This window comes from Grammomys surdaster, unplaced genomic scaffold (assembly GCF_004785775.1).
Source record: "Grammomys surdaster isolate TR1022 unplaced genomic scaffold, NIH_TR_1.0 126013, whole genome shotgun sequence".
Lineage (NCBI taxonomy): Eukaryota > Metazoa > Chordata > Mammalia > Rodentia > Muridae > Grammomys > Grammomys surdaster.
Genome location: NW_021620828.1, coordinates 1,593,664 through 1,616,799, shown reverse-complemented (window position 1 = coordinate 1,616,799; position 23,136 = coordinate 1,593,664). Strand labels below are relative to the sequence as shown.

The 23,136-nt window shown below is 45.4% G+C and overlaps 1 protein-coding gene across 4 annotated transcripts in view; it reads right to left on the bottom strand.

Moving 5' to 3' along the window:
• Nucleotides 1-23,136, bottom strand: part of Ano2 (anoctamin 2) — a 341,107-nt gene that overhangs the window by 206,287 nt on the left and 111,684 nt on the right. For all 4 annotated transcript variants that reach the window (XM_028754440.1, XM_028754441.1, XM_028754443.1 and 1 more), the window contains 3 exons: nucleotides 15,478-15,533; nucleotides 14,280-14,321; nucleotides 6,936-7,000 (listed from right to left, as the gene is read on the bottom strand). In XM_028754440.1, coding sequence (XP_028610273.1) covers nucleotides 6,936-7,000; nucleotides 14,280-14,321; nucleotides 15,478-15,533 — 163 coding nt within the window. The remainder of the gene's footprint in view (nucleotides 1-6,935; nucleotides 7,001-14,279; nucleotides 14,322-15,477; nucleotides 15,534-23,136) is intronic.

Sequence of the window (23,136 nt, the reverse complement as noted above, 5' to 3'; positions counted from 1 at the left end):
GTGTGTGTGTGTGTGTGTGTGTGTGTGTGTGTGTGTGTGTGTGTGTGTTTAATGGAAGAAATTAAGCCTAGGTTCATGAAAACTGTTAAAGGGACAGTGGTCATTTTCAAATACATAAAGGGGTGACCTACATAGTAAGAGTATGTTAGCTTTCTGTCACTGTAGCAAAAATATGTGAAAGAGTCAACTTAAGAAGAAGACAGGTTCATTTTGGTCCATGGTTTCTTTCTAAGCTTTCGGTCTGCGGCTGGTTGGTTCTACCATTCTAGGTTCTGAAGTAGCACGGCGCATCATTAAAGGAGTGCATGGCAAAGGAAACTGTTCACTCATGGCAGCCAAGAGCCACAGGAACATAAAGGGACTAGTAGGATCCCAATGTCCTCTTCAAGATCGTGTTTTTTGGGGGTGGGCAACCCATTCTCTCTCAGAGCAATGACATGATGGCTCGAAACTAGTCACTAAGCTAACTCTTAAATGTTTTACCTCCTTCTGATAGAACTATGGCTTGGGATAACAGAACTGCATTTTGCATTATGAAAAAGACATGAGCCTTTGGGAAACAGGAACAAGATACTATGCTATGGAACTACACTGCAAAGGCCTATGTTGCTATTGGGGATCAGTGGGACCAGTGGGGAAATGTGTTCCTTCCTCCAAGGATGGAGTTAGGTCACAGGAGGAGTAATGTTTGGAGGGAATATTGAGGCCCCAGCCCCTTTCTGACTCTGTCTGTCAGCTGTCACAGGTAAACAGGCCTCCTCTGCCACATGCTGTCCCTATGATGTGTTTATATAAGCCCCAAGTAAGTTCAACGGTACCAAACAACCATGGACAGAAAGTTCTGAAACTGTGAGCCAAAATAAACTTTTCTAACTTTTAAATTGACCAACCCCCGTGCATTTTCTCACAGTTTTGGAAAGCTGAGTGACAAGAGGGTATTCTGATTGTGTGCAGGAAGCAGAACCAGAACCAGAGGGGACTTTGCAGAATTCTGGCTCTCTCTCCATGACCTTCTAGTGCCTTGAAACCTCCAGCAGAGTAATAAGCTGCCCTGAAGCAAAGTTGTCCCTATTAGAAAGAGAAGAAAAACAAGCTACTCTGCTGCCTTCACTATGCATTTGCTAGGTACCAGTACAAACAGGACTCTTCATTCCTTCCATGACCACTAAAATGTCTAACCTTTAAGCTTTGTCCCACCTCTATGATATCATTATTTGTCCAGGAATTCTATTGGACACAAAGACCAAGGAGGCATCAAAATGACCACATTTTTTTCTAGATACTACCAGTTAGTTCCTCTGATAAATGAAGCAAGACTTGAGTTCCAAAGACAAGGAGCTGCTGATCTAAATAGCTCCTTCTCCATCTGCCTATGGAACTCTGGGTCAAAATAGGAACTGTCAGTAGCCTGTTCGTACCTTACAACCCAACATCCGCACCACATGGCTGATGCTACCAGAAGGGTCAAAGTTTGGTTCATAACAGGAGCTACCAACTATGGGAGGCTACTGTGAAGCAAAGAACTCCGTCCTCACAAGTCTTGGGCTGAGGCCTTACACAGAAGCTTCAAATGTTGGACCTCAACTCCTGTGTCTGTTGGTCAGCTGCCAGACTAGAAGCAGTCTTCCCTCTCAAAAGGTACAAACTGGAACCAGCTTGTGCTTCATGGAGAAAGGGAGAGAAAGCAGACTTCCATTGAGACTTCTTATGATTGAATTTAGCCAGCACCCTGATCTACCAGACAGACCAAAATGTATGACATGGACCCTTCTGGTCCTTCTTGACTGTTACTGTGCCCAGCAGTTGCATGTTTTTCTCTGCCTCCTCCTCTCTCACACCCTCAATGGTAGAATGTCTATATAATTTTCTCCAGAATCATGAAGAACAATGTCTTTCTAGGTGCAAAATGTTTCTCAGTTAAATACAATCTTCCAGTGCTAAGACTCATGCAAAGACCATGGTGCTTGTAGTCACCATGCTTAGTCTCCTCTGGAACCAGCCTTCCCTTCCTCCCAACCCTGGGCTTCCCACTAACTCACAGAGCTGAACAAGGGCTAAGAGACCGGCAGATGCAAACAAGAGCTCTAAGTCAATCATGTGAGCTGCCCATCCCTAGTCAGGGGTAATAATGAATCTGTCTTTGTATCAGTGTGACTTCCAGCAGTAATTTCAAGCTAAACGCTGTGTCCTCATATAGGGCAGTGTGGGCTGGCAATAAAGATACAGACTTCAACACCTTCAGAAAGGAAATGATTCCGATTCAGGGCCTGCCTCTTCCAGGAAGTCTTCACTTCCTCTGCAGGAGCACTTATCCACTTCCATACTGCACCGGACTGTTAAATATGTTTGCTATTATGGTCTTGATCTGCCTTACTCCACTTGCTCATCCATCTCCCTATATAATGGCCAGATCCTGAAAGCCACAGGCTTTACTTTAATTGTTATACCTTCCTGTAAAGCTGAGCAAAGAGACTTGTTCATTCTGAGCATCAGTAAATGTGTACTGCATTAAGATGAATGGCCTTTCTAAAACCCAGGGACGATTTGAGGAGAAGGCAACAGGACTCAGGAAATAATTAATTGAGAGTCAATCAACATTTCCCCCCCTGTATTTTCTCCTCTGTACTAGCTGTGAACCTTCCCAAACTTGGCCTGCCCTATCAGGAAACTTCCTGAAAAGGGATATGGCCAATTCTGTCACCCACCTGGAAGGACTTTAATGATAATGATGGTGGTGGTGGTGGTGGTGGTGGTGGTGGTGGTGGTGGTGGTGCTGGTGGTGGTGGTGGTGGTGGTGGTGGTGGTGGTGCTGGTGCTGGTGGTGGTGGTGGTGCTGGTGATGGAGTGTAAGGTGTCACAGAACAATTGTGGAGATCAGAGACACCTCTTGTGAAAGTTGGTTCTCTCTTTCTACCTTTATGTGAGCTCCAGGGACAGAACTTGGTTGCAAGGCTTGCACAGCGAGCCTGTTTATCTGTTGATCCATTCTTCCAGCTCCTCCAGGATGTATTCGAATGGGCCACATTTTAGAGAGGAAAATTGAGGCCCAGCTACAAAGGATAGACTGGATTCCACAGTCGCTGTGAGAAGCCCCTTAGAATACAAGGCAAAGACAATTACTGAGCCTGGAAGAAGGAGGTGGAAAAGTCTCTTCCTGTGAGCCCAGGGTTCTGCCAGGTCGATGGTTTAAAAATTCTGGAGCTATGTAGCAAGATAGGAAATATGGCCACGCATAGTCTCTAGATGTTGTTTCCCCATAGATAATGTGTTAAGATCATTGTAGAAGCAATTCCATATCTCAGTGCTTTGATCCTGACCCTGATTTTAGCTCCAGGAAGCCTCACCCATGAGGAAGTTGACCCTGGGAATAGAAAAGAGTAAGGGGCTGTGTCTTCTTCAGATTTCATTAGGAGACACAGCTGTCGGGCATAGTGAAACCCCTCCTTGTATCAGCTCCTCAGGGAGCAACCCCTCCAAAGTCAACAGGTTACAATTTCTTGAGCCTAGCACTTACAGAACCTTCTCTACCTTGTGTTTTCAAACTAGGCAATGGCAGATACACACACACACATACACACACACACACAGACACACACACACACGGTATCAGTTTCAGCAAAGTACAGTTAAGAGCAGAATCTAATTCAGAAGATATTTAAAGGTTTGCCTGAGACTTATCAAAATCTCAAGGTGAAGAAAATCAGCTATGAGCACACAGTCATATTTGTGAAGAGATAAGTCTTGGCTCTGGCTCAGATCTGTTCAAATGTAAAAGGCCCCAGGTCTCCAAGCATCCTAGAAAATGAAGGTCATCTTGTCTGCATCCTAACTTATCTCAGCCTGAAGCAGAGCAATGGAGGCAGAAGCCTGCTCTTCTCTCTGGGAAGACCCTCTTCTGCCCCTAAGGGAGCTCAAGGGCCATGTGATACATCTCAGGCCTTGCTCCTCTATATTCTTGGTCATGAATGGTTTCTACTAAGGCACAATAGATACTGATTAGACATTCCCAGAGAGATCAACTAGATTGGATTGCACCCATGCATCTGAGTCCCTGCCAGGTCCCTCCCTAGAAAACATTGCAGAAATCTCTTGCAAGTGTGCATGTTTATGCATGGCCTTCAGACCCCATGGATTCTAGGACAAATGTAGGATCCAGAGTGGAGAGCCCTAATGGGCTAGAGAAATCATCCATGGTCTCACAGTGCAGCCTGCTGGGCACCAGTGATGTACAATTCATGGAGACAGGGTATCGGCATCAGAATAGGCATGTTGTCTCCCCTCTATAATACTCAATTTCCTTTAAGGAACCCCTCCCCCCAAGCCTCAAGAATAGACTTCAAGACCTATAACGGTAAACAACAATTAGTTTTGACTCTTTCAACACACAGCACAAGTGCACATACAAGTGTTCTAGAATGTACCAACCCAGTGTGTCAGTTTTCATTCATCTTTCAAGCTATACCCAAGTGCAGCTTCTGCATGAGGTACAAAGAGTCAGCACACCGCACATTAGTAAATAACAATCACACAAAACATGACTGTGGAACCCGTGATGGCTCAGAGCAGGGAGCCACCAGCTTAGTCTCTGCCAAGTGGTTCCTTTTTGGGTGGCGGCAGAGGGGATGAAGAATAAGAAACAGGAGAGAGGTACCTTTAAGATTAGCAAATAGGAAGACTGGGCATGGTGGCACACACCTATAATCCCTTGCACTTGAGAGGCAGAGGCAAGCAGATATTTGAAGCCAAGGCCAACCTGGTCTACAAAGAGAGCAGCCAGGGCTACACCTTGTCTTGAAAAATCAGGAACATGGAGGGGAGGGGAGGAGGAAGAGGAAGAGAGGGGGAATGAAGAGAAGGGGGCAGGGAAAACAGAACCCCTCGGCTTTTGTGGTTGGAAAGAGGCAGCAGAGGACTCTGGCAATCAGATAAACTGAGACAAAGACATTTGAGAAGAGTGTGGAGTGAGGGTTCATCGTGGGACTCACTGAGGGGAAAGGGCTGTTCCTCACATGTTTCACCTTAGTTTTCTCTTTTTTGAGCTCTCTGGGTAACTGCTTATAGCCCCTTGAGAGCCAGGCCCTTCCCTCTCCCCAACACCTTCCCTGATGGCATCCCTTCTCTTTCGAGCATTTTTCTGAGATGTGAAAAATCTCAGGCTACCGGCTAGACAACTGCCTGCCCACTACCCGCACACTATGAAGTGTTTATCTGACCTTCTCAGGGTCTCCAGGCTCAGCCTCTCTCCCTTTCTAAGCAAGGCTGCCTGTCCTGTGGACAGCCTCCAGCTCTGCTCCAGTTCCCAGTGTCAAAGCTAGACAAAGCTGAGATCTCCAAATCTGCCAGCCCAGGAACAGGGATGCACCCCACCCCACCCCATCCCCCGCCCCGCCAAAGGCAACTCATCCCCTGCAGATGAGGGTCTTTGGTAACCAAACCTCAGTGCATATTGGAGTCATTTCCCAACATAACTAGCAGGCAAATCACCTGAGGTCTCTTGAGGGCGGGGGGGGGGGGAGGGGGGACTTTCTGGGAGGAAGAATATTTTGTTTTTTACTCATAGTTTTAAAAACAAACCAATAGTTTTAGACAAAACAGGCGACAGAGGTGGGTGGCCACTTGAGATGCCAAGTGAAAAAGATCAAAGCCTACTCCAAATGGAGGAAGCAGACTCCGTGTGGCCCTGAGGACAGTCTAGGTGGCCCATGCTAGGCAAAGGCAGCCAGGAAACAGAGCTGCTGGGTGATGAGCCTTAGTCACAGACACCCCAATCCTTGCTCCCAGGCCCAAGCACTTCAGTTAAAGGATTTCAGCTGGAGGGAACACCTGCTTTTCCCAGTTCCTTGTGAGGGTTCACACATCACAGTACCAGGAGGTGAACCTGACCAGACTCTGCTGCACCCCACCCCCCACACTGCTTTCTTTCCCTCAGACTGGAATTCATCCCATGGACCCAATCCTTTGGAGGCTGCCTCTTTCCCAAACCAGGGCAGTGAACCAGGAACATTCACTGTGTTTGCAACCTTGCTAATTAGATCATTAAAACTGTCACAGGGTCTCCTGTGGTAGGGAGGCCATTATGTTGGTCTGTAACTTCAGCCTTCCAACTCTCCCTAATGATTGCCTTCTACCGAGTTAATGCATAGACTCCCTCAGTTCTTTTTGAAAAGAAAAAAAAATGGCTAGTAGCATTTGTGCCTACATCGGGCCCAGAATTTCCCAGCTTTCCCATGCTGCTGTCTGCCATTCTATCCAGGAAGAAGCCTGAAATACACCAAGCTTCTAGACTCTAGAAATCAAGAATCTAGGCTCTTTAACCACTTTAAGCTAGTCAGAACACTGCATTCTACTCAGTTCTTTAAAGGAATGTTCATTGATGTTTTATAAAAGCTTCAGAAATTTCCAGGGTGCCTAATAAAGAAGAGATCCCAGGACTGAGGCTTCCTATAAGTTAGAAACGCTATGGAGAGTCCTTAGTCTCTACCAAACCCATCAAATTATCCTTTATATGTGTTGCCACATCTTTCCTTCCCCCTGCACAGCAATGTGTCCATTTGGGTACCACTCAAGGTTCCATACAGTCCAGGTCCTTTTCTTGAAAAAGAGCAAGGAAGACAGTTCTCTTTTATTCCCAAAGAGCTGGCAGGGAAATGGAGGCCATGATGGTCATCTAATGATGAAGGTCTTAGCATATCAACCTGAGTCATCTCCTTCCTCTTCCATTCCCCCAACATTCCCTGCATTACTTCCTCAACCATAAGACACAGAACAAGTATATATACACAACATAGGAAGAACAGGTAGGCACCTCTACTTAAACAGCTGACTATCAGGGACCAAGATGGTTGACAGTGTATTGGTTAGGATATGCATCTTCAGTATTCCCCCAAAGTCACACACACACACACACACACACACACACACACACACGCACTCACCTGATGAGGTCGATGGGTTGAAATTTGTAAAACACACCATAGCGTGCCCATTCCTGATACAGCAGCTAAGCAAGAAAAATAAGACAGCAGATTAGTGGTGAGACAGGCAATTGTTCTATTTTGTCCAATGTAAAGTCAACATGTTATCCCTACAGCCCAAATCCTAGAAGTTTCATGATGCTCACATGAGTATATACAAAGGCAGAAGGCTACAGGATTTCCGTCTCCTTCCCTAAATAATAGAGATCACCAATCCACATCTAGAAACACCCGGGTATCTGATAAGCATCACCTCTATCCTTTGTCTTGTCTGGTGCAGCACACAAGCCCTGACTCTCACTGTTCACCCATTTAACAAGTAGTCACTGAATGTCTCCTATATTCCAGGCACTGTTCCAGGCCCTGGGTATTGCAATAAAATACATTAAAATCACTGTTGCCATGGTGCTTGGACCTGATGTGGGCAGACAACTATAAATATATAAGATTCACAAATGCCATTAAAATAAATCAAGATAGGAAAGATATGAGGTGTGTGTGGGGGGGACATTGTTTTAGATAAGATGGACAGAGAGTGCCTCTCTGAGGAGGACACATCTGAGCTGAGACCAGAGAGAAATGGGGAGAACACTCACACTCCCTGTGCGTTTCCATGGAACAATATAGGAGAGCAGAGGAGGCTGTGTGATCGGGACAGAGTAAACACAGGGAGAATCATAGGAGGTGACTGTTGCCGAAGGTACCACAGATAGTGCTAGAAGCTGTCGTGATAACTCTGAATTTTTGAAGGAAGCTCCTGGGAGACTTGCGGCTGAGGGGATTGCACAAGGTTCATCCTAATTGTTATGTGGAGAAAAGACTACATGGGCAGGTAAATGAGAGGCTGTTGTTGGAATGGTCCAGGCTATACCCATAGAGGTGATGGGAGACACTTGATGTTGCCTGTTGATTCACGACTGAATTAGATGGAAGTTGGCCTGGGGACCTGAGTAACTGTGATGTATTTACTGAAAGGGAAGGGCAGTGGAAAGAACAGGGCTAGAAAGGCAGAACTCAAGGTTTACTTTAGGATGTGTTTAATTGAGATGCTTTCTGGCCATCCACATGGATGTTGAATCATCAGCCAGGTATAAAAATGTGAGTGCAAGGGACGGTCGGGACTGGAGAAGCGAAAATGCTAGTTATCAGAGAAGAGGTGGTCCCCAAAGTCATCACATCCCCCAGGAATAAAAAACAAGCACAGAACTAGACACTCTCAGTATTAAAGGACCAGGAGATGGTGAAGAGTCAGCCAGCAGAGAGGTAAGGAGGAAGAGTGAGGTGTGTAGAGCTAAGAGGAGAAAGTCTCCAGAAGAAACAGGCAAGCTGAGTGAAATGTCACTGATGAGTCAGATGAGACCGGAAAAGAGGCCATTGAAGTATACAGCTCAGAGGACACTAATCACCTTCATAGGAAAGGTTTCGGGCTAGAAGGAGGAGCGAAATCTGAGAGAATGCCTACAAAAGATTTAGGCAGGAAATAGTACATCAAACACCGCCGGCTTTCACAGCATCACAAGCGTGGAGAACTCTGGCAGAAGCAAGCCACACCTCCTAACAGTTCACTTGCAAATTCCTGGCTATCTTTCAATCAGTCATCTATCAATAAATCTGGTAGTTTGGTAATGGGCTAACATTAGACCTCACACAGACAGCGATGCCGGCCAGATACTGGTGCTTGAGCAGATAACAAGTCTAGAATTACCTGACGAAGCTATCACTGATTTGTTGTGATTTTTATGTTCTTTACATATCACGCAGAAGCCCCGAGGAATTCTTCCAAGGAGGGCCTGGACTCTAGTGAGTCCTAGCCTGTGAAACACAGGCCTGACAACAAGCCCTTCCCTCTCACCTATGATCCTTTAAAGACCTGCTACTAAAGCTGAAATCAGAACCAGCACTTCTACTTAAAGCCTACAGAATTTTACTGTCATAACATCTCCCAGACACTATAAAATACAACCAGAAACCAGGCTGGCGGATGAGACAAGACACTCACCAGCAGTTACTGTTTGCAAAGGGGGAAACTCAGACACAAAGGCCTTCACTGATATGCGAAATCTGACCAAGAATTCTAAACTCTTCAGTTCTGACTCGGCCCATTCCACAGTGATGGCCTCCAGCTTCACGCCTGCTATTGTGAATTTATTCCTCTCCATATCTTTGGTACATCTGCTCCCAAGAGAAAAACCTGAGCTCTCAGTACTTTGTCGTTATAGAGATACCACTTGGGTCTCCAAAGGAGGCTAGCTTGTGTAAGAAGGAGGGATGAATTAAGCTCCTATGAGAATAATTGGGCTACCACTGTCCATCTAGTAGGCTCTGACCTTCAGGGAAAATGCCTACCTAAGTCATGTGTCCAGCTCAAACCTGAGCCTGGAGATAGATTTTTGTTGCTTGTCCCACTGGGAAAACCTAAAAAATGTTCCACAAAGCCAGTGTGGCCCCAGTGGGCTCAAGACCATACAGACAGGTCACATCAGAAGGCCTGCTGCTGATGGGATTCTGGTCCTGTCATCAGACAGTTCCAAAGTCCCCAACTCAAGATAGCATCCTCCACTCACAGGTGACTGTACCCATAACTAGAGCCAAGTACGCTCCCTGAACTTGGTAGAGAGGGTAAGACAAATACCCAGCTGAGCATCGTCCAAGGATCAATTCTGCAGCACGGACCCTGGCTACCCACACACTTCAACTGCCTGCATGGGAGACAGGAAAGGAGGAGAAGGTTGCCACTGATCCCCTCCCCCAAGAATTTCATTCATAGACAGAGAAACGAATCATGACAAATTGCAGGTTCCATGGCCCCCAAGGGAGACATGCCCTGTAGGCTCAGTCCCATGATAGTAAGCATGCTGTTAGCAAAAGGCAGGTAGACAACCATGGTAACCTGTATCGGTTTCTTTAATCATGCAGAGCCTAGAACCTTCTGATATTTTAATAAATATATGTTCTCACTAAATGCTACACCATATTCCCTCTCTACCAAATGGCTAAACCTGCGCATAAACCAGTGAGAGGTTGCCACTCCTTACCAATGGATGGGACCTTCTGCCATGTTCTCAGATGACATTCAGGCACAAGTGTCTGACCCTTTGTGACAGATCAAAGCTCACAAATAGTACACTCAGCTCACCCTACCCAAGGGGTTTCATGTCTGACAGTGAGCCTCTGATGTAACTGCTTCATAAGACTATAAAAGACTCAGGTGTTACAAGTCTTTGTAATGTTCCAGAGTAAGAATGTGTTGGGATTCATGGTCCACCCTGAAGTTGCAGGGTTCTCACTGGGTAGTTAGACCCACCACCCAAGATGGGCAGAAAGTTACTAACTACAGATACCTCAGAGGGAATTGTGGGATAGGATGCAGACAGAGGAGATCAGCTTCCATTCACAGATAGTCAGCGGCCTATTGGAACATCTGGCAACTATCTGGGCCAGATAGTTCTTCTCCTATGGTAATATGCAAGTTGTGTAGCCTGGCAGTTAGTCTTCAAGTAGGTGTCCCACGTGAAAGTGCCACCCTGGTATAAAGACACTCTCAAAATGCAGAACTGGCTCCCTTCACTCTCTTGAGTGACCTATTTACTAACTATCCACTAGAGAAGAGGCCTACTTGAAGAGGCAGAGAACCCAGAACCAAGGGTTTCCAAAACACTGAAGAAAATCACATTCCTGTATTACACTGATGGTCCTCTCCTCTACAAAGGTGAGGGGCCACAGGGAAGCCAGGTAGCCCTCAGAAGATGGTAGCAGCCACTTCTCCTGGGTCCTCTGGGAAAAGAGGTAGCTCTGACAAATGTGAAAAAGAAGCAAATGGCTGGAAACCAGAGGGATCTGTGCGCTCCTTGTTCCTGCTGCCCTGGCTTCTAGGAAGGCAGGAAACCCCTGTACTCTAGAGGCAAGAAGTCTCCTCTTAATTACCCTCCTTGAGGGGAGGGAGAGACTGCCAGCCCCTACCTGGGGCTGAGTCACCAGGCAAGCTGGAGAGCTCAGAACTCTCCAGGGCCTCTAGAGTCCCCTGCAGTTGGCCTGACAGGAGCTGGCCCTGGGGAGATCATGGGAACAGGCATGGATTACAAGGAAAGTGTGAAAGATGTATTTAGGGCAGGGTGGCCATCGTGGGATACAGTTTCAAACCATTCTCAAAGGCACCCAGAGAAGCCATCCCACCCCAAAGTACTATATCCTCCAACACCCAAGGTTCTTCATAAGGATACAGCTTCTTAAATAGTGGGTCATGACCCCATGTGGAGTGGCTTAGCTAAATGTGGGATCATGAAAAAACATGACAAAGGCAAAAGTCTCACAGCAGAACTCAAATGTGTAATGCACGTGAGGGGTTTCTGGAGGCGCCCACTTGAGTTGCATGGAGCCACTTCACTATAGCCTTGATTCTGAACTACGCATGTGCTTTGCACCATGCCTGCCTTTGTACCATACACCACCGACAAACGCTGCCTGAAACCCCTCAGCTTGATTGGAGACTACAGTGTGTTATAAATTGCAGAGTTTTCTGCCTGCAAAGTTTTCTGCCCCTTTAGAAATATAACAAATTCGTTATGGAAAACAAGGACTTAGTATTTCCTGGCCATCATTCTTGGGTGTCTATCGGATTAGTCTATCTTTAGAATGTGTTTTGCTAGAATGTTTAGTTTTTAAAATTGCAGTTTGAGTTGCTGAATTTCATTTTTTTAAAAAAAAATCATGAAATTGGAAATTTAATTTGAGATTAGGATAGATTTTTCCAACTATTTTGGAGACAGTCCTAAATCGATGTCTGCCATTTTACACTATATTTATCCATAATGGTACCCTCAGTACTGGCAATTATAAAATCAATATATCAATGAACTCTTAGAAATGTGAAGGCTGTTCTATGTCCTCAGTATCAATATTCATCCAACACTTAACTTTTTGGGGCAAAATTAAATAGAAACATTTATCTTGTTAGCATATGAATGTGCTTTGTCTTCAATAAATAGTATTTTTCCCCCTGTGATCCAAGCTCCATCTGTTCCAGCCTCCAGCCACCTTTACCTGAGAAACAGCTTAGGTACTCCCAGTTGATTTATTCTAAATAGACAATTTAGTTTTCTAAAATTCGAAGACAAGGTGTTAAGGTACTTGAAAGTAGAATTGTTCTCTCATATTACTTCTGAAGATGACAAAAGTAATCTCATTAGAAATGCTTCGCAAACACGTTAGTGAGGCAGTCAGACTATGAGCTTCCAGGTGTTCCCCGAATTGTGATAATACAAAGGTATATGTATGCCAAAGAACTGATTAAAAATAAATTTGTTTTATTATGAATAAATGTTGATTCACATACCTCTTATGTACCTATATACCCCAATTAATGTAAAAATTTTCGAAAGCAAAAGTGGATTGAGGGTGAAGTTTAAGCCTTTCTCTAGGCTACAATGTAGTCCCCCCACCCCGCACATCAGTCACAGCCTTGGAGGAAGAGGCTCTCTTAACGGAACTTGTGCTGACATGACTAAAGAACTCTAGCAGTGGGCTGGTTACCACCGCTTAGCCATGACAATCATCTGTAAACATTTAACCACTCTCCTGTCCTACCTAGGTATCAGTTTCCTACCTTGGGTGAACAGAAGGAAAAAAAGTGTTTATTCTCCATCAGGGCTTCTCCTATCCCATAGCATGACAAAGTTCTCTTTTCTACACATGACCCAGGCAGAGAAAGTAAAGGTACCAGGCTTGGCCAGCAAACCTAGGTAACAGCGGCACTAAGGGAACCTGTTGTCTTCAGAGACACTGGTTCACCTGTGTGCAGCAGCATGCCATCAGCTCTGGGAGTTAACTAACTAACAAGATACAACTCTATTCAGCGGGCCTCTCACTAACTCTTGGATCCTACTGCCAGCAGAAGGAGGTGATAGCATCCTTACAGAAGCCTGAGCACAGATTAATATATTTATAGTAATATTGTGGTAGCAACACAATAGTATTCCAGAAATGAATGCACATATATTTTGGATGGATTGCAATTTGTTTCTCTCTCCTAGTGCAAAAAGCAGAGGGCAGTCTGGATTCCCCTGAGTTAACTTTGTATCCCTTGGCTCTGTGGTACTCCCAGATAGGCTGAGGTCCACACCACCCAGCAGGAGGTTTCTTGGGCAGGCAATGGATAGTGATAGCCATTTAAAGGGAAGAGACATGAAGTCAGAATGTAGGAGGACAGAAAACAGTCAGTTGAGAGAGGTGAGGATGGGGGAGAAACGCTTCCTTCTTTTCCTTTAAATGTGATGCGGGACTTTTCAGGAAATTAAACACCGAAGCTATTAGCATCAGATAGGAAACAGATGAGGTTGAGACATTGCAATTCTACAGCAGATTCCCCAGGCAGGCAGAGCGGGGACATATGTAAGCAATCACAGCCGTATTTCTGGAAAAGACCTTTTATGTTTTTAATACTTAACACTTCATAACAGGGACTAATAGGCAGGATAAAAAGAAGGCAGCTCAAAAGGCAACTTGGGGCATGAGTGGTTTTCCAGACAACAGAACTCGGGAGAAGGAATCTCTTGAGCTTCGATCCCTAGTCTCTCCTTCTCCCTCCCACCCAACTTTATATACTGGAGCTTCCAGAGGCTGGGCAATAGGATGGCATGAGCAACAGGCCAGCAGACCAAAGAGGCTGGAGCCATCCTTTACTTCATGTACATGATGGCCCCATAGTCCCAAGGTACCAGCCAACAAAACAAACAGCTCTTCGAAGAGGGCTTGGCTGAGTATTATATGGCCAGGAGCTGTGGCCACCACTGGAGGGGTCCCTCTAAAGGAAGCGTGATCCTTCCCCCAACTGTAAGATCTAGTTCCCAGCTTCCTGCTATAGGCATCCTGCTTGAGTTTCCTCCTCCCTCAGCACTCTCCTTTGTCATTTGGGACTGGCTTTATTCTCCATGTCTATAGGACAGAAAATTGTTAAAAGATGACCTAGAGAAATCTATAATGCACACCCATGGGGAAAATGTATTTTGGGGGGGGGCAAGGGGTCAGGGACACTTCATAGGCAAAGGGATTCTAAGTGCCTACCCATGGGGCAGTGTAACCTTGGGTAATGTGTTCAGTCTGTCTCGGTGTTCACACCCATACATTAGAGAAGGTGAACAGCTAAGTGTCGCTCAGTTGGTGCTCTCCTGTCTTTGAAGGGTGGGGTTTGTGATAAGAAAACTGTTAAGATTAGATATGTAACTGGAACAGTTACACCTTTGTCCAGTTCCACATCCAGCCAAGCTTTCACACACCCAAGGTCTTCAGCACAGGACAATAGAGGCTTACCTTTCTGTCATTCATGTCATCCCCTGGACTGTCATATTCACCCTGTAGGGAAAGGGGAACACCAGATAAAGCCAATGGAATCATCAAGAACAGATGCCAAATGAGAAAAGATTTTCTTTTTTTTTTCTTTTCTTTTTTCTTCTTTTTTCTTTTCTAATATCATATCTTTCATTTCTATTTAAGGAAAATCAGAAACATGGCATAGTCAGGAGCCAGTGTTTGATTTCTTAGTCATCACTTTGTAGTATTTAATTAGGATAACTTTTCACACAAAATGACCTCCTCCTGTGATTTCCAGATGAGCCCAGGTTACTACTCTCAGCCCATGCAATGGCAGGGTCTGTGCCTGTAAATGGATTAGCACATGAACTAAAATTCACCCGATGCCATGACACTATGTCTACAGCTGTCAGGAGTACATGCTCCATAGCAAAGATGTCAGAAGTGGGAAGGGTCCCATCTAAGAACTTCCTGTCAGTCAGATTCACGTGGCTATCCTGCATGATGGATGTAGATGGTGGTGAAGCCAAGGGGTATTTAGTTGAAGGGGTGCTTAGGTTCTTCACAAGTTCTCTTGAAATATTAGTGAACCTGCATCTTGGGAAGAACATGACTCCCAGCCAAGGAGTGCGTCCAGGTTGTATATTACCCACGCCGCTGAGGTTTCTTCCATGACTATCCACTTGTCTTCACTGACAACCCAGCCATGGGTACTTTTAACCAACTGTACACTACATCTGTAGTTTCACAGTTTTGGTGTCAAGGAAAGCTCAGACGAAGACCAATGCATGCTTCTTGAGATCTGTGAAAATGACTGGAAAGAACTTTGGCAAAAAACGAAGCAGGTATTATCCTCAGCAATGAGCAGTTCCAGGGTTGGCAGAAGTGTTTTAATCTCAGGGTTCATTCCTGCCTTCTTTTGCCAAATGTTCACCCACCCCCAAAGCCCATGGTTCCAACTCTTGGAAGACTAGAGAGAACACACTAATGAAACTACTTACAGGCAGCCATGGCATACTCTGTAACCCTGGCTCCCAGAAGCTGAAGTAAGAGAACATGAGTTTGAGGCAAGCCTGGGTCACAGAATGACACCCTGCATTGAGAAAGAAGGAAAGGAGGGAGGAACGAAAGGGAAGAGAGGGGGTGGAGGGAGAAAAGGAAAAGCCAGGCGTGGGGAGGGGAAATGAAAAGTACTTACGTCATGAAGCGGGTAGGCAGCCTCGTAGATATTGTTTGCTATTAGAGAGTTAATACCTGTAACGTAAAGAAGAATAGTAAGTCTGAAGCAGAGGCCTGTCAACCCGAATTTTGAGGAATATTAAACCCTCGTGTGCCTCCCAGCTGTGCACTGCATTCTCTTCTCTGTCCTTCCACTCTACGTCTCTTCCACAAGCTTTACTTCTTAGGAGAAAGGAAATAGTGTCCATTTCTCAAACACCAGTGATGTTCTCACATTCAGTATGCTGTGAGAACCTTCACACTGTGCCTACCCTTGCCTTCTGATTCCAGCCCAGTAATCCCCTACACATACACACCGCATGGCTGCACGCATCACTTGGGATCCTCTATGTTCCATGTCAGCATAGATGTGTTCTGAGGGATGACTTTGACCATGACTATTTAATGTAGGTGTCAATGTCCTGTCTTACCTTCCTGTCTGTTCACAGGACTATTTCATTCTGGTGATTAGCCTGCCTTCCTAGACTGTGACAGTCCTGGGGTCTGAGATTCCAGCACAGTACTGCTCAAAATAAGGTCTAGGGAACCTTGGGAGACCTCTGACTCTTCTATAGCTCCCACGCTGTGGAATGCTCATGGGTGATGAGATTGAAAGCATCTTGCAGTACCACTGGCAATATTTGCCCTTTACTCTTACTCTCTCAAGTGTACACGAAGGGGTTTTGTGGCATATCATGATGGCATCCCCTCAGCTGATGGAATATACACTTATGACTTCTTTTGCTCTATGTTTTCCTCAGTTTCCACTCTAGTACAATAAAACCTGCTCAATAAAAATCACCTAAATAAAATATCTTTAGTTCTCCCAATAACTTTCTTATTATTTCTTTTATTTTTCAGATAAAATAAATATTATAATATAATTATAATATTACAATATAATTATTAATATTATATTTAAATATATTTAAATATATTATATTAATATTGTATTTAAGTATATTTAAATATATTATATTAATATTATATTTAAATATATTATATAATATATAATATAATTAGATAATTTCCCCTTTCTACTCTACAAACCTTTCAATGTGCCCCTCCTTCCTCTTCCAAATTTATGACCTCTTTCTTAATTGTTGTTACATGCATATAAGTACATGTATTTATACTTATATTCCCAAATATAACCTGCTCAGTCTGTATAATGTTACTCATATGTATGTTTTCAGGGCTGACCATGAGGTATTGGATAACCAATCGGTGTGCTCTTCCCTGGTGAAGTCTCTGTCTCATGCCCCCTGTATTCCTTAGTTGCCTGGAGTTCTTTGTGCAGGGTTGAGACCTCATGTGCTTTCCTCCATTCACTTTGCCATGTCTGCTGTTGTTGTCTTTGTTTTGTTCACATTAATCTCATCATGTTGGTGAGACTTTATAGGTGTCTGTCCTGACACTACCAGGAGACAGTGTCATAATTAACTCCAACAATTTTTACATGGCAAAGATGCCCTGAGATTTAAAAAAAAAATTAAAAAATGAAAGCCTCACAGGAATGTTCACTGTTTAGTCCTGGAAGTCCTCCATGCTACTTGCCCATTGCAAAATCTAGTGAGGAAACGCTGAGAGGACAGATACTGTTGACTCTCTTACTCCAGCCCTGACAACAGAGAGCTTCTGCTCACAGAATGATACCATTATTTCTTGTTTCTTTCTTGGTTTTATTAAGAGGCTATAAAGCAGTCCGTATGTTCTTCATCAGATTGGGCTATCCTAGGTCTCCAACAGTCTGTATCAGAATGAGCTATCCTGAGTCAACAGCTTCTGGGTGGGAGAAATTGTATCTCACCAACTTAGAGTACTAAGATTCTGCATTCCAGGATCCACATTCAATCACAGAGAGGAAGTTCCTGGTACCCAGTGGTTTCCCATGCCCATGCACTCACTTTCATCCCTGAACCGTTCTTTGCAGAGAGACAGTAGACAGTAGTAAGACAAAGTCATGGGGTTCAGAGGAAAGCAGCATCATGCACTGATGCTCAGTAGGCCACGTTGTCAGTGGCTCTGCATCCACAATAAGGCTGAGGCACAGGTCTAGACATCAACTCATTAAAACTCACCACTTTATACTTCAGATGTCCAGCCACACTCACACATTAAGACACCCAAGAGGTCCTCTCTTCCCTAACAGTCCCCAATTCTCAAACCTTGCCAAGATTCACCATGGTTCTTGCATAACACATACACCATGCCCACTGGTTCCCTTATATGCTCGGTAGACACGGCCACCTCCAGGGATTTGAAAGCTGTGTGTGCATGGATGTGCCTTCAAGAGCTAGTGATCCTCTTCCAGTTTTAAGTTTCTTCTTTGGGATTGACATAAAACATGAGAAATAACTTTGGTGGGGTGGGGAGGATTCGAGAGGAGAGGTGCAGGTGGGGGAGGGGTGCCAGGCATGGACAAGCTAAAAAGATTTATTTTAACTCAGAAGACTACAGTTTCAGTCAGAGCATCATCAATCAGCTCAAGAGCCCTAACCACAGCAATATGAAGCCACCCCACAGTAATCAAAGGAAGGGGAACCAAGTTGGGGCAGCGGGGGTGAGGGGGTATTTTCAAGCTTTGAAAGTACTGTCGACATGGAGAGAAGCGGAAGCATCACAGGCTGGTAGAGCCCCTAACATGACCACATCTTGAGAATTACCTCACTCACAACCCACTGTTGCCATGGCAGCTGTAATACCACCAAAGACAGTCCCAACACTTCTTGGAAAAACAACAACAACAACAAACCAAACAGGTGTTTCACCTCTCTTGGCTGAAGCATCAGAACCTCTCTTGGCTGAAGCATCAGACTGACGGTCTGAGCTCACCCGGAATGGCCTCGAAAGATCTCCGTTCACTGGGCTCTATGCTGTACGCCTACTTCCTTCTCAAACCTGCACACAGCTCCACCTCCAACACGCAGCTCATCCCCTCCCGGACACAGGCTGCCTATTGTTCTGTGTCCTCCAAAGCCTGCAATGGACATGAGTCAGAGGGGGTTGTCTATCTCTGCTGTGTCTCTTAACACACTTGGTTCACTGTCCTGACACCCAAAGGGGTGACATTTGAGAAGCCACCAGCCCTTGGCTGTACTTGTTCTGTATATCTTCTAGTTGATCAAGTGCCCCTACCCGCCCCCAACAACACACACACATGCACACGCACACACACACACACACACACACACACACACTCATCCCTCACTGCCTTGTTTGGCAAGCTACCCTGATGAGGAAACTCGAGACCCCAGTTGATTAGTCTGCCTTCTAAGCAGGAAGTCCAGGCAAATGGTCTTTTGCCTTGGAGCAAAGACTCCAAGTTATGAAATCTGAGTTATCCCGTCTCAGATACCCAAGGCTCCCAAATGATGTCATTGAATGGTTCTCTGTCACCTATAGCTGTGCACCTCCCGTGGGACATCTAGATGGTAGCCCTTGGTGATCCCAATCAGTGGTGTTGCTGGGGGAGGGGCGGGAGAGGAGCTGAAAAGCAACCGTACAGCCTCAGCTAGTTACTCTACCGAACTGGGCCTGCACAGACCTCTTGTTTTACCCCCAGACTTCAGAAACCAAGACTCTACCCCAAACAAGCATGGAAATCAGTTTGAAAAGAAAAGAAAATAATCAAACGTTTTTCAAAAAGGAAAGGAATCCCTGCTTTGAAATTTCTGAATTTTTTTTTCCTTCCTTTTCAAAAAGAAAAAAAACGGGCTAATTGGTTCCATCGTATGCCATTCATGTGGCCACAGTAGTAAGGCTTTCTTCCTCAGGACCACATAGATACCCTTCCCCCACTGTGCCTAATACAGTGCGGGAAGAGTATCTATGCGCGGGTGGCGCCGGGGAGGGAGGGGGGGCCGCAGGGCCGGGCGGCGGCAGGGACAGAGACAGACACAGAGACACAGAGACACAGAGACACAGAGACACAGAGAGACTTCTGTCTTCTTATTCCCAGAATGAAGTCCATGGAGAGATAGAAAGCTACAATGATATTTCCCTTCATTTCTCTCCAGTCCCTAAAGGAAAGCAAAGCCTCGACCCAAACAAAGCATAGATTCTGGGGTCTCACAGAAGCTGATCTCTAAAGTCCTCACCCCTATCTCCCTTTCACACCACCAGCAACAGCACACCTGTTGCTTAGAACTGTAATCCCCAAAGGAAAAGTCTCTAGTTCCTCGCTGCTCGTCAGGGACCACACTTTAAATAGCCTGGGAGACTGCCCCAGCATCACTGCCCCTCTGCAACCAGAAGCGTCGGAGCTAAAGACCACAACCAAAGTGGACTCAGGCTTCTGCCATGAGCATGCGCATCCAAACCCCGAACCTTGCCTTTGGCTCTGCGGACCCGAGGCGAGAACGAAGTGCAAGACTTTATGGTCCGCCACCCAGAGACAGTCTCATTAAAGCTACAAGTGCTGCTGGGTGGCAGGGAGCACAGCTCTGCTCCCTGCAGGCCAACCTCAAAGGAAACTTTCATCCTCTGGGACAGGTACTTAGAGAGATGGTGCCCTCCTCCTGAAAGCCCATTTGGTTTTGATTCGCTCCACAACAGGGCCTGCTCAGCCCAGCCTTCAGCTTTCATCCCTGCGCTCCAGCCGGACATAAATCTAAACCAGAGCCCCCAGACGGCACATTTAACAGAGACTATATTTACCCATCACCAAATTGTCTTGACGTGTGCTTAATTACTTAAACGTCTTTAATCCCGGGCCTTTTCTTCTAACAAAATAGAAACCAGTTCGGCTGGATGAACGATAAACCAGATGTTTACAACACACACCATGGTCTGGCTCCGGTCAAAATAATTAAGACATCGTCTCCTGAGTGGGAGGGGAGATGCCCAGAGCATACATTTGTTTCAATGCTCTGACACCAAAATGTCCATGAAAATGTACCCCTATTAATCTGTAATTTTCTATCCATGGAAAGGTAATAATAACTTCCATATGAAGGAGAAAGAAAGGTGTTTGTCCTGTGATATGGTCAAGAAAGCTAGGGTTTCTCTCCACGGATAAGCAGACTTTAAAGTTACTGCGTGATAGAGTACACATCCAGGGCCCTGGCAGCTGACCCTGGGAAACGTGACAATGATTAAGGAGGCATGGCGGGGCTCGACCAAGTGTGTGATCGCTCACATGCTTCTCCCACTAGGCGGAACCTAACGTGTAAATATTGTTCATGTCTGAAGAGTGTGTGCATTAGCCATAATCTTTCGCTTGTAGGGGTGGATGCTAAAGGGAACCTGAGAAGCTCCCTCCTCTGGGGCTTATGGAAGAACCCTAGGAAGTTAATGGGCAGGGGCTAGAGAGATGGAGGACCCAAGTTCCGTGTTAGGACCCACATCGATGACTTATAACTGCCTGTAACTCCAGCATGAGCAGGTCTGATGCCCTCTCCTGGCCTCTGTGGACACCAGGCTCTTAAGGTCAGAAACGCTGTTTTCCCTTTTTATACTAATATCAACTCCCTCCAAAGAGAGAATCTAAGGGAACCAGAGGGAACTGGCTGTAGTAGTTAGAACATTGTGGGATTCATTTCTGTTTGTTCATATGATATAGTTCAGAAAACAGCAAGAAGGCAGCTCTTTATAGGCAGGTTTGGCTATCCTTGGGTACTTCTGGAAGCCAAGAGGCAAAACCTTCTGCAATGTTCTCCAAGTTCTTAAATGTCACTAAGTCAAGAAACCTGGTACAGCCCTCCGCACTATACCTTTGTCCTCTTTTTTGCTAGTTGACTTCAGAGATCCCAGGAATCACCTGGGTAGATTATTGACACTGCACATCCTAAGACCTTGTCCCTACAGATTTTAGTGCCTCAGATTTGTCAACAGGTTAAAACGAGGAAAGTGGGTGATTCTGATGCCATGTAAATGCATCCTGATCAACATATCCTGAGATGGAGTTGCAAAAGGCTAATCTAGGAGGACAAACTTCTCCCAATGGCCTTCACACCAACTTGAATCCTCCCAGTTGGCTTTTCCCATCTCCTGTCCACTCCCACCCTCTATGAGGTCTACAGGTGTCCTGGACCCGGGTCCCGACTGTAACCCTGAACCCTTTGCGTGCTTAAAGAATGGCGAGTTCCTCTCTGGGTCTCATATCTTGTATGTAAAGGAGACCACACTGCTCCTTTGAAGCACAGGTTCTAGTACATGTCAGAGATAAAAAGGTTCAGCAACACAACAAAATTTTCAATTTTCTAAAGGGACCAAAACAGGCCAGGGAAGGAATGTAACTTGATCCAAGTTTCTCAGCTTGTTCATCCCAGAGCTGGGAGGCACCCCACCATTCCACCCATGCCAGGGAGGGTGTGCCTACCATCTAGTTCCCCTTCTCAATATACCTCTGCCCATCCCTCTCTCATCAGAGTAGACTGGCATAGTCTGTGGTTTCCTCCTGCATCACATCCCTCAGAGAGATGAAGGGAAGGACTTACGTTCCTGGTCTTCTGTCCAGTCACCTGCACAAGGAGATTCTTCTCTCCTCCTTCCATAACCCAGAGGGCTTCTATCTCTTTATGGGTCTGAAGAGGTCGATAGCTTTGCCACTATGAGTTTCAGGTTGCTGCACCCTTCCTGGCACTTCTCAACATCCACCCTGGGCTTCTGTGAATGCTGGTTAAATGCTCACCCTGGGTTATCCTGAATGTGTCACTTCTGCTGCCAGGATGCCACTCACTCTGAAATCAGGAACTTTTCCAGGCCAGCTCCACCCTAACTCATTGCCTCTACCTCTGGAAGTCCCTCTGGAAGTCCCTTTCTGTGTATCTCATGTAAAGCACCCCCACCTTCGGTGCCTTTCATTGGTCACTTTTCCTCTAAATGCATGTGGCCACATGACATTTTGTCCAGTTTATGTATTGGCTTATTTTCCGTCTCCCTTCACTAGAATGTCAACTCCCCCAAAAGAGGGATGTGTTTCTGTTTAACTCACCACTGTATTATCCACCTGGAGAATTTAAACAACACATAGTAGGTGCTCAGATAGTTTTTGAATGAATGAAAAGATCATCTTCCAAATCCTCTGGGAAACCTTTCCTGAGAACTTCCACCGACAATCGATTGACTTTCAGAAAACTAGAGAAGAGCTTCAAACTCTAGCCTTAAATTCCCCACTGTGTACCAGTTAGTAATTATCTGTGAAATTGGGTAACATTGGTTAGACTTGCTGTTTACAGTGGTGCTTCTAATGGACCAGAAGAGCTCAAGATTTAAAAAATGCCTTGAAAAATGTCCAAATATACACATGAATTTTGGCTGCAATAAAGGCCTTATTTGTTCAGAGATCTCCTACCTGCTTAGTTCCCACCACAGAACACCCAGAAGCAAGGAAAACTATCTATAAACAGCTAAGGCAGAGCTCGTAAAATCTACTCCCCCTGATGATAGGCACATTGTCCACAGCAGGATCCTGGCAGCAACCCCTCCTTCGATTTCTCTTCACTAGAATTTTAAGGCACTTGTTTGCCTGTCTTCTGAAGGACAACAGAAATGGGAAAACAGAAACAGCACAGACTGGGGAAGGAGGTCACCAGGTCAAGAATTCAAGAAATGAAGGTAAAGGAGCCCAATGATAATCCACAAGGAAACTCTCTCTCTCTCTCTCTCTCTCTCTCTCTCTCTCTCTCTCTCTCTC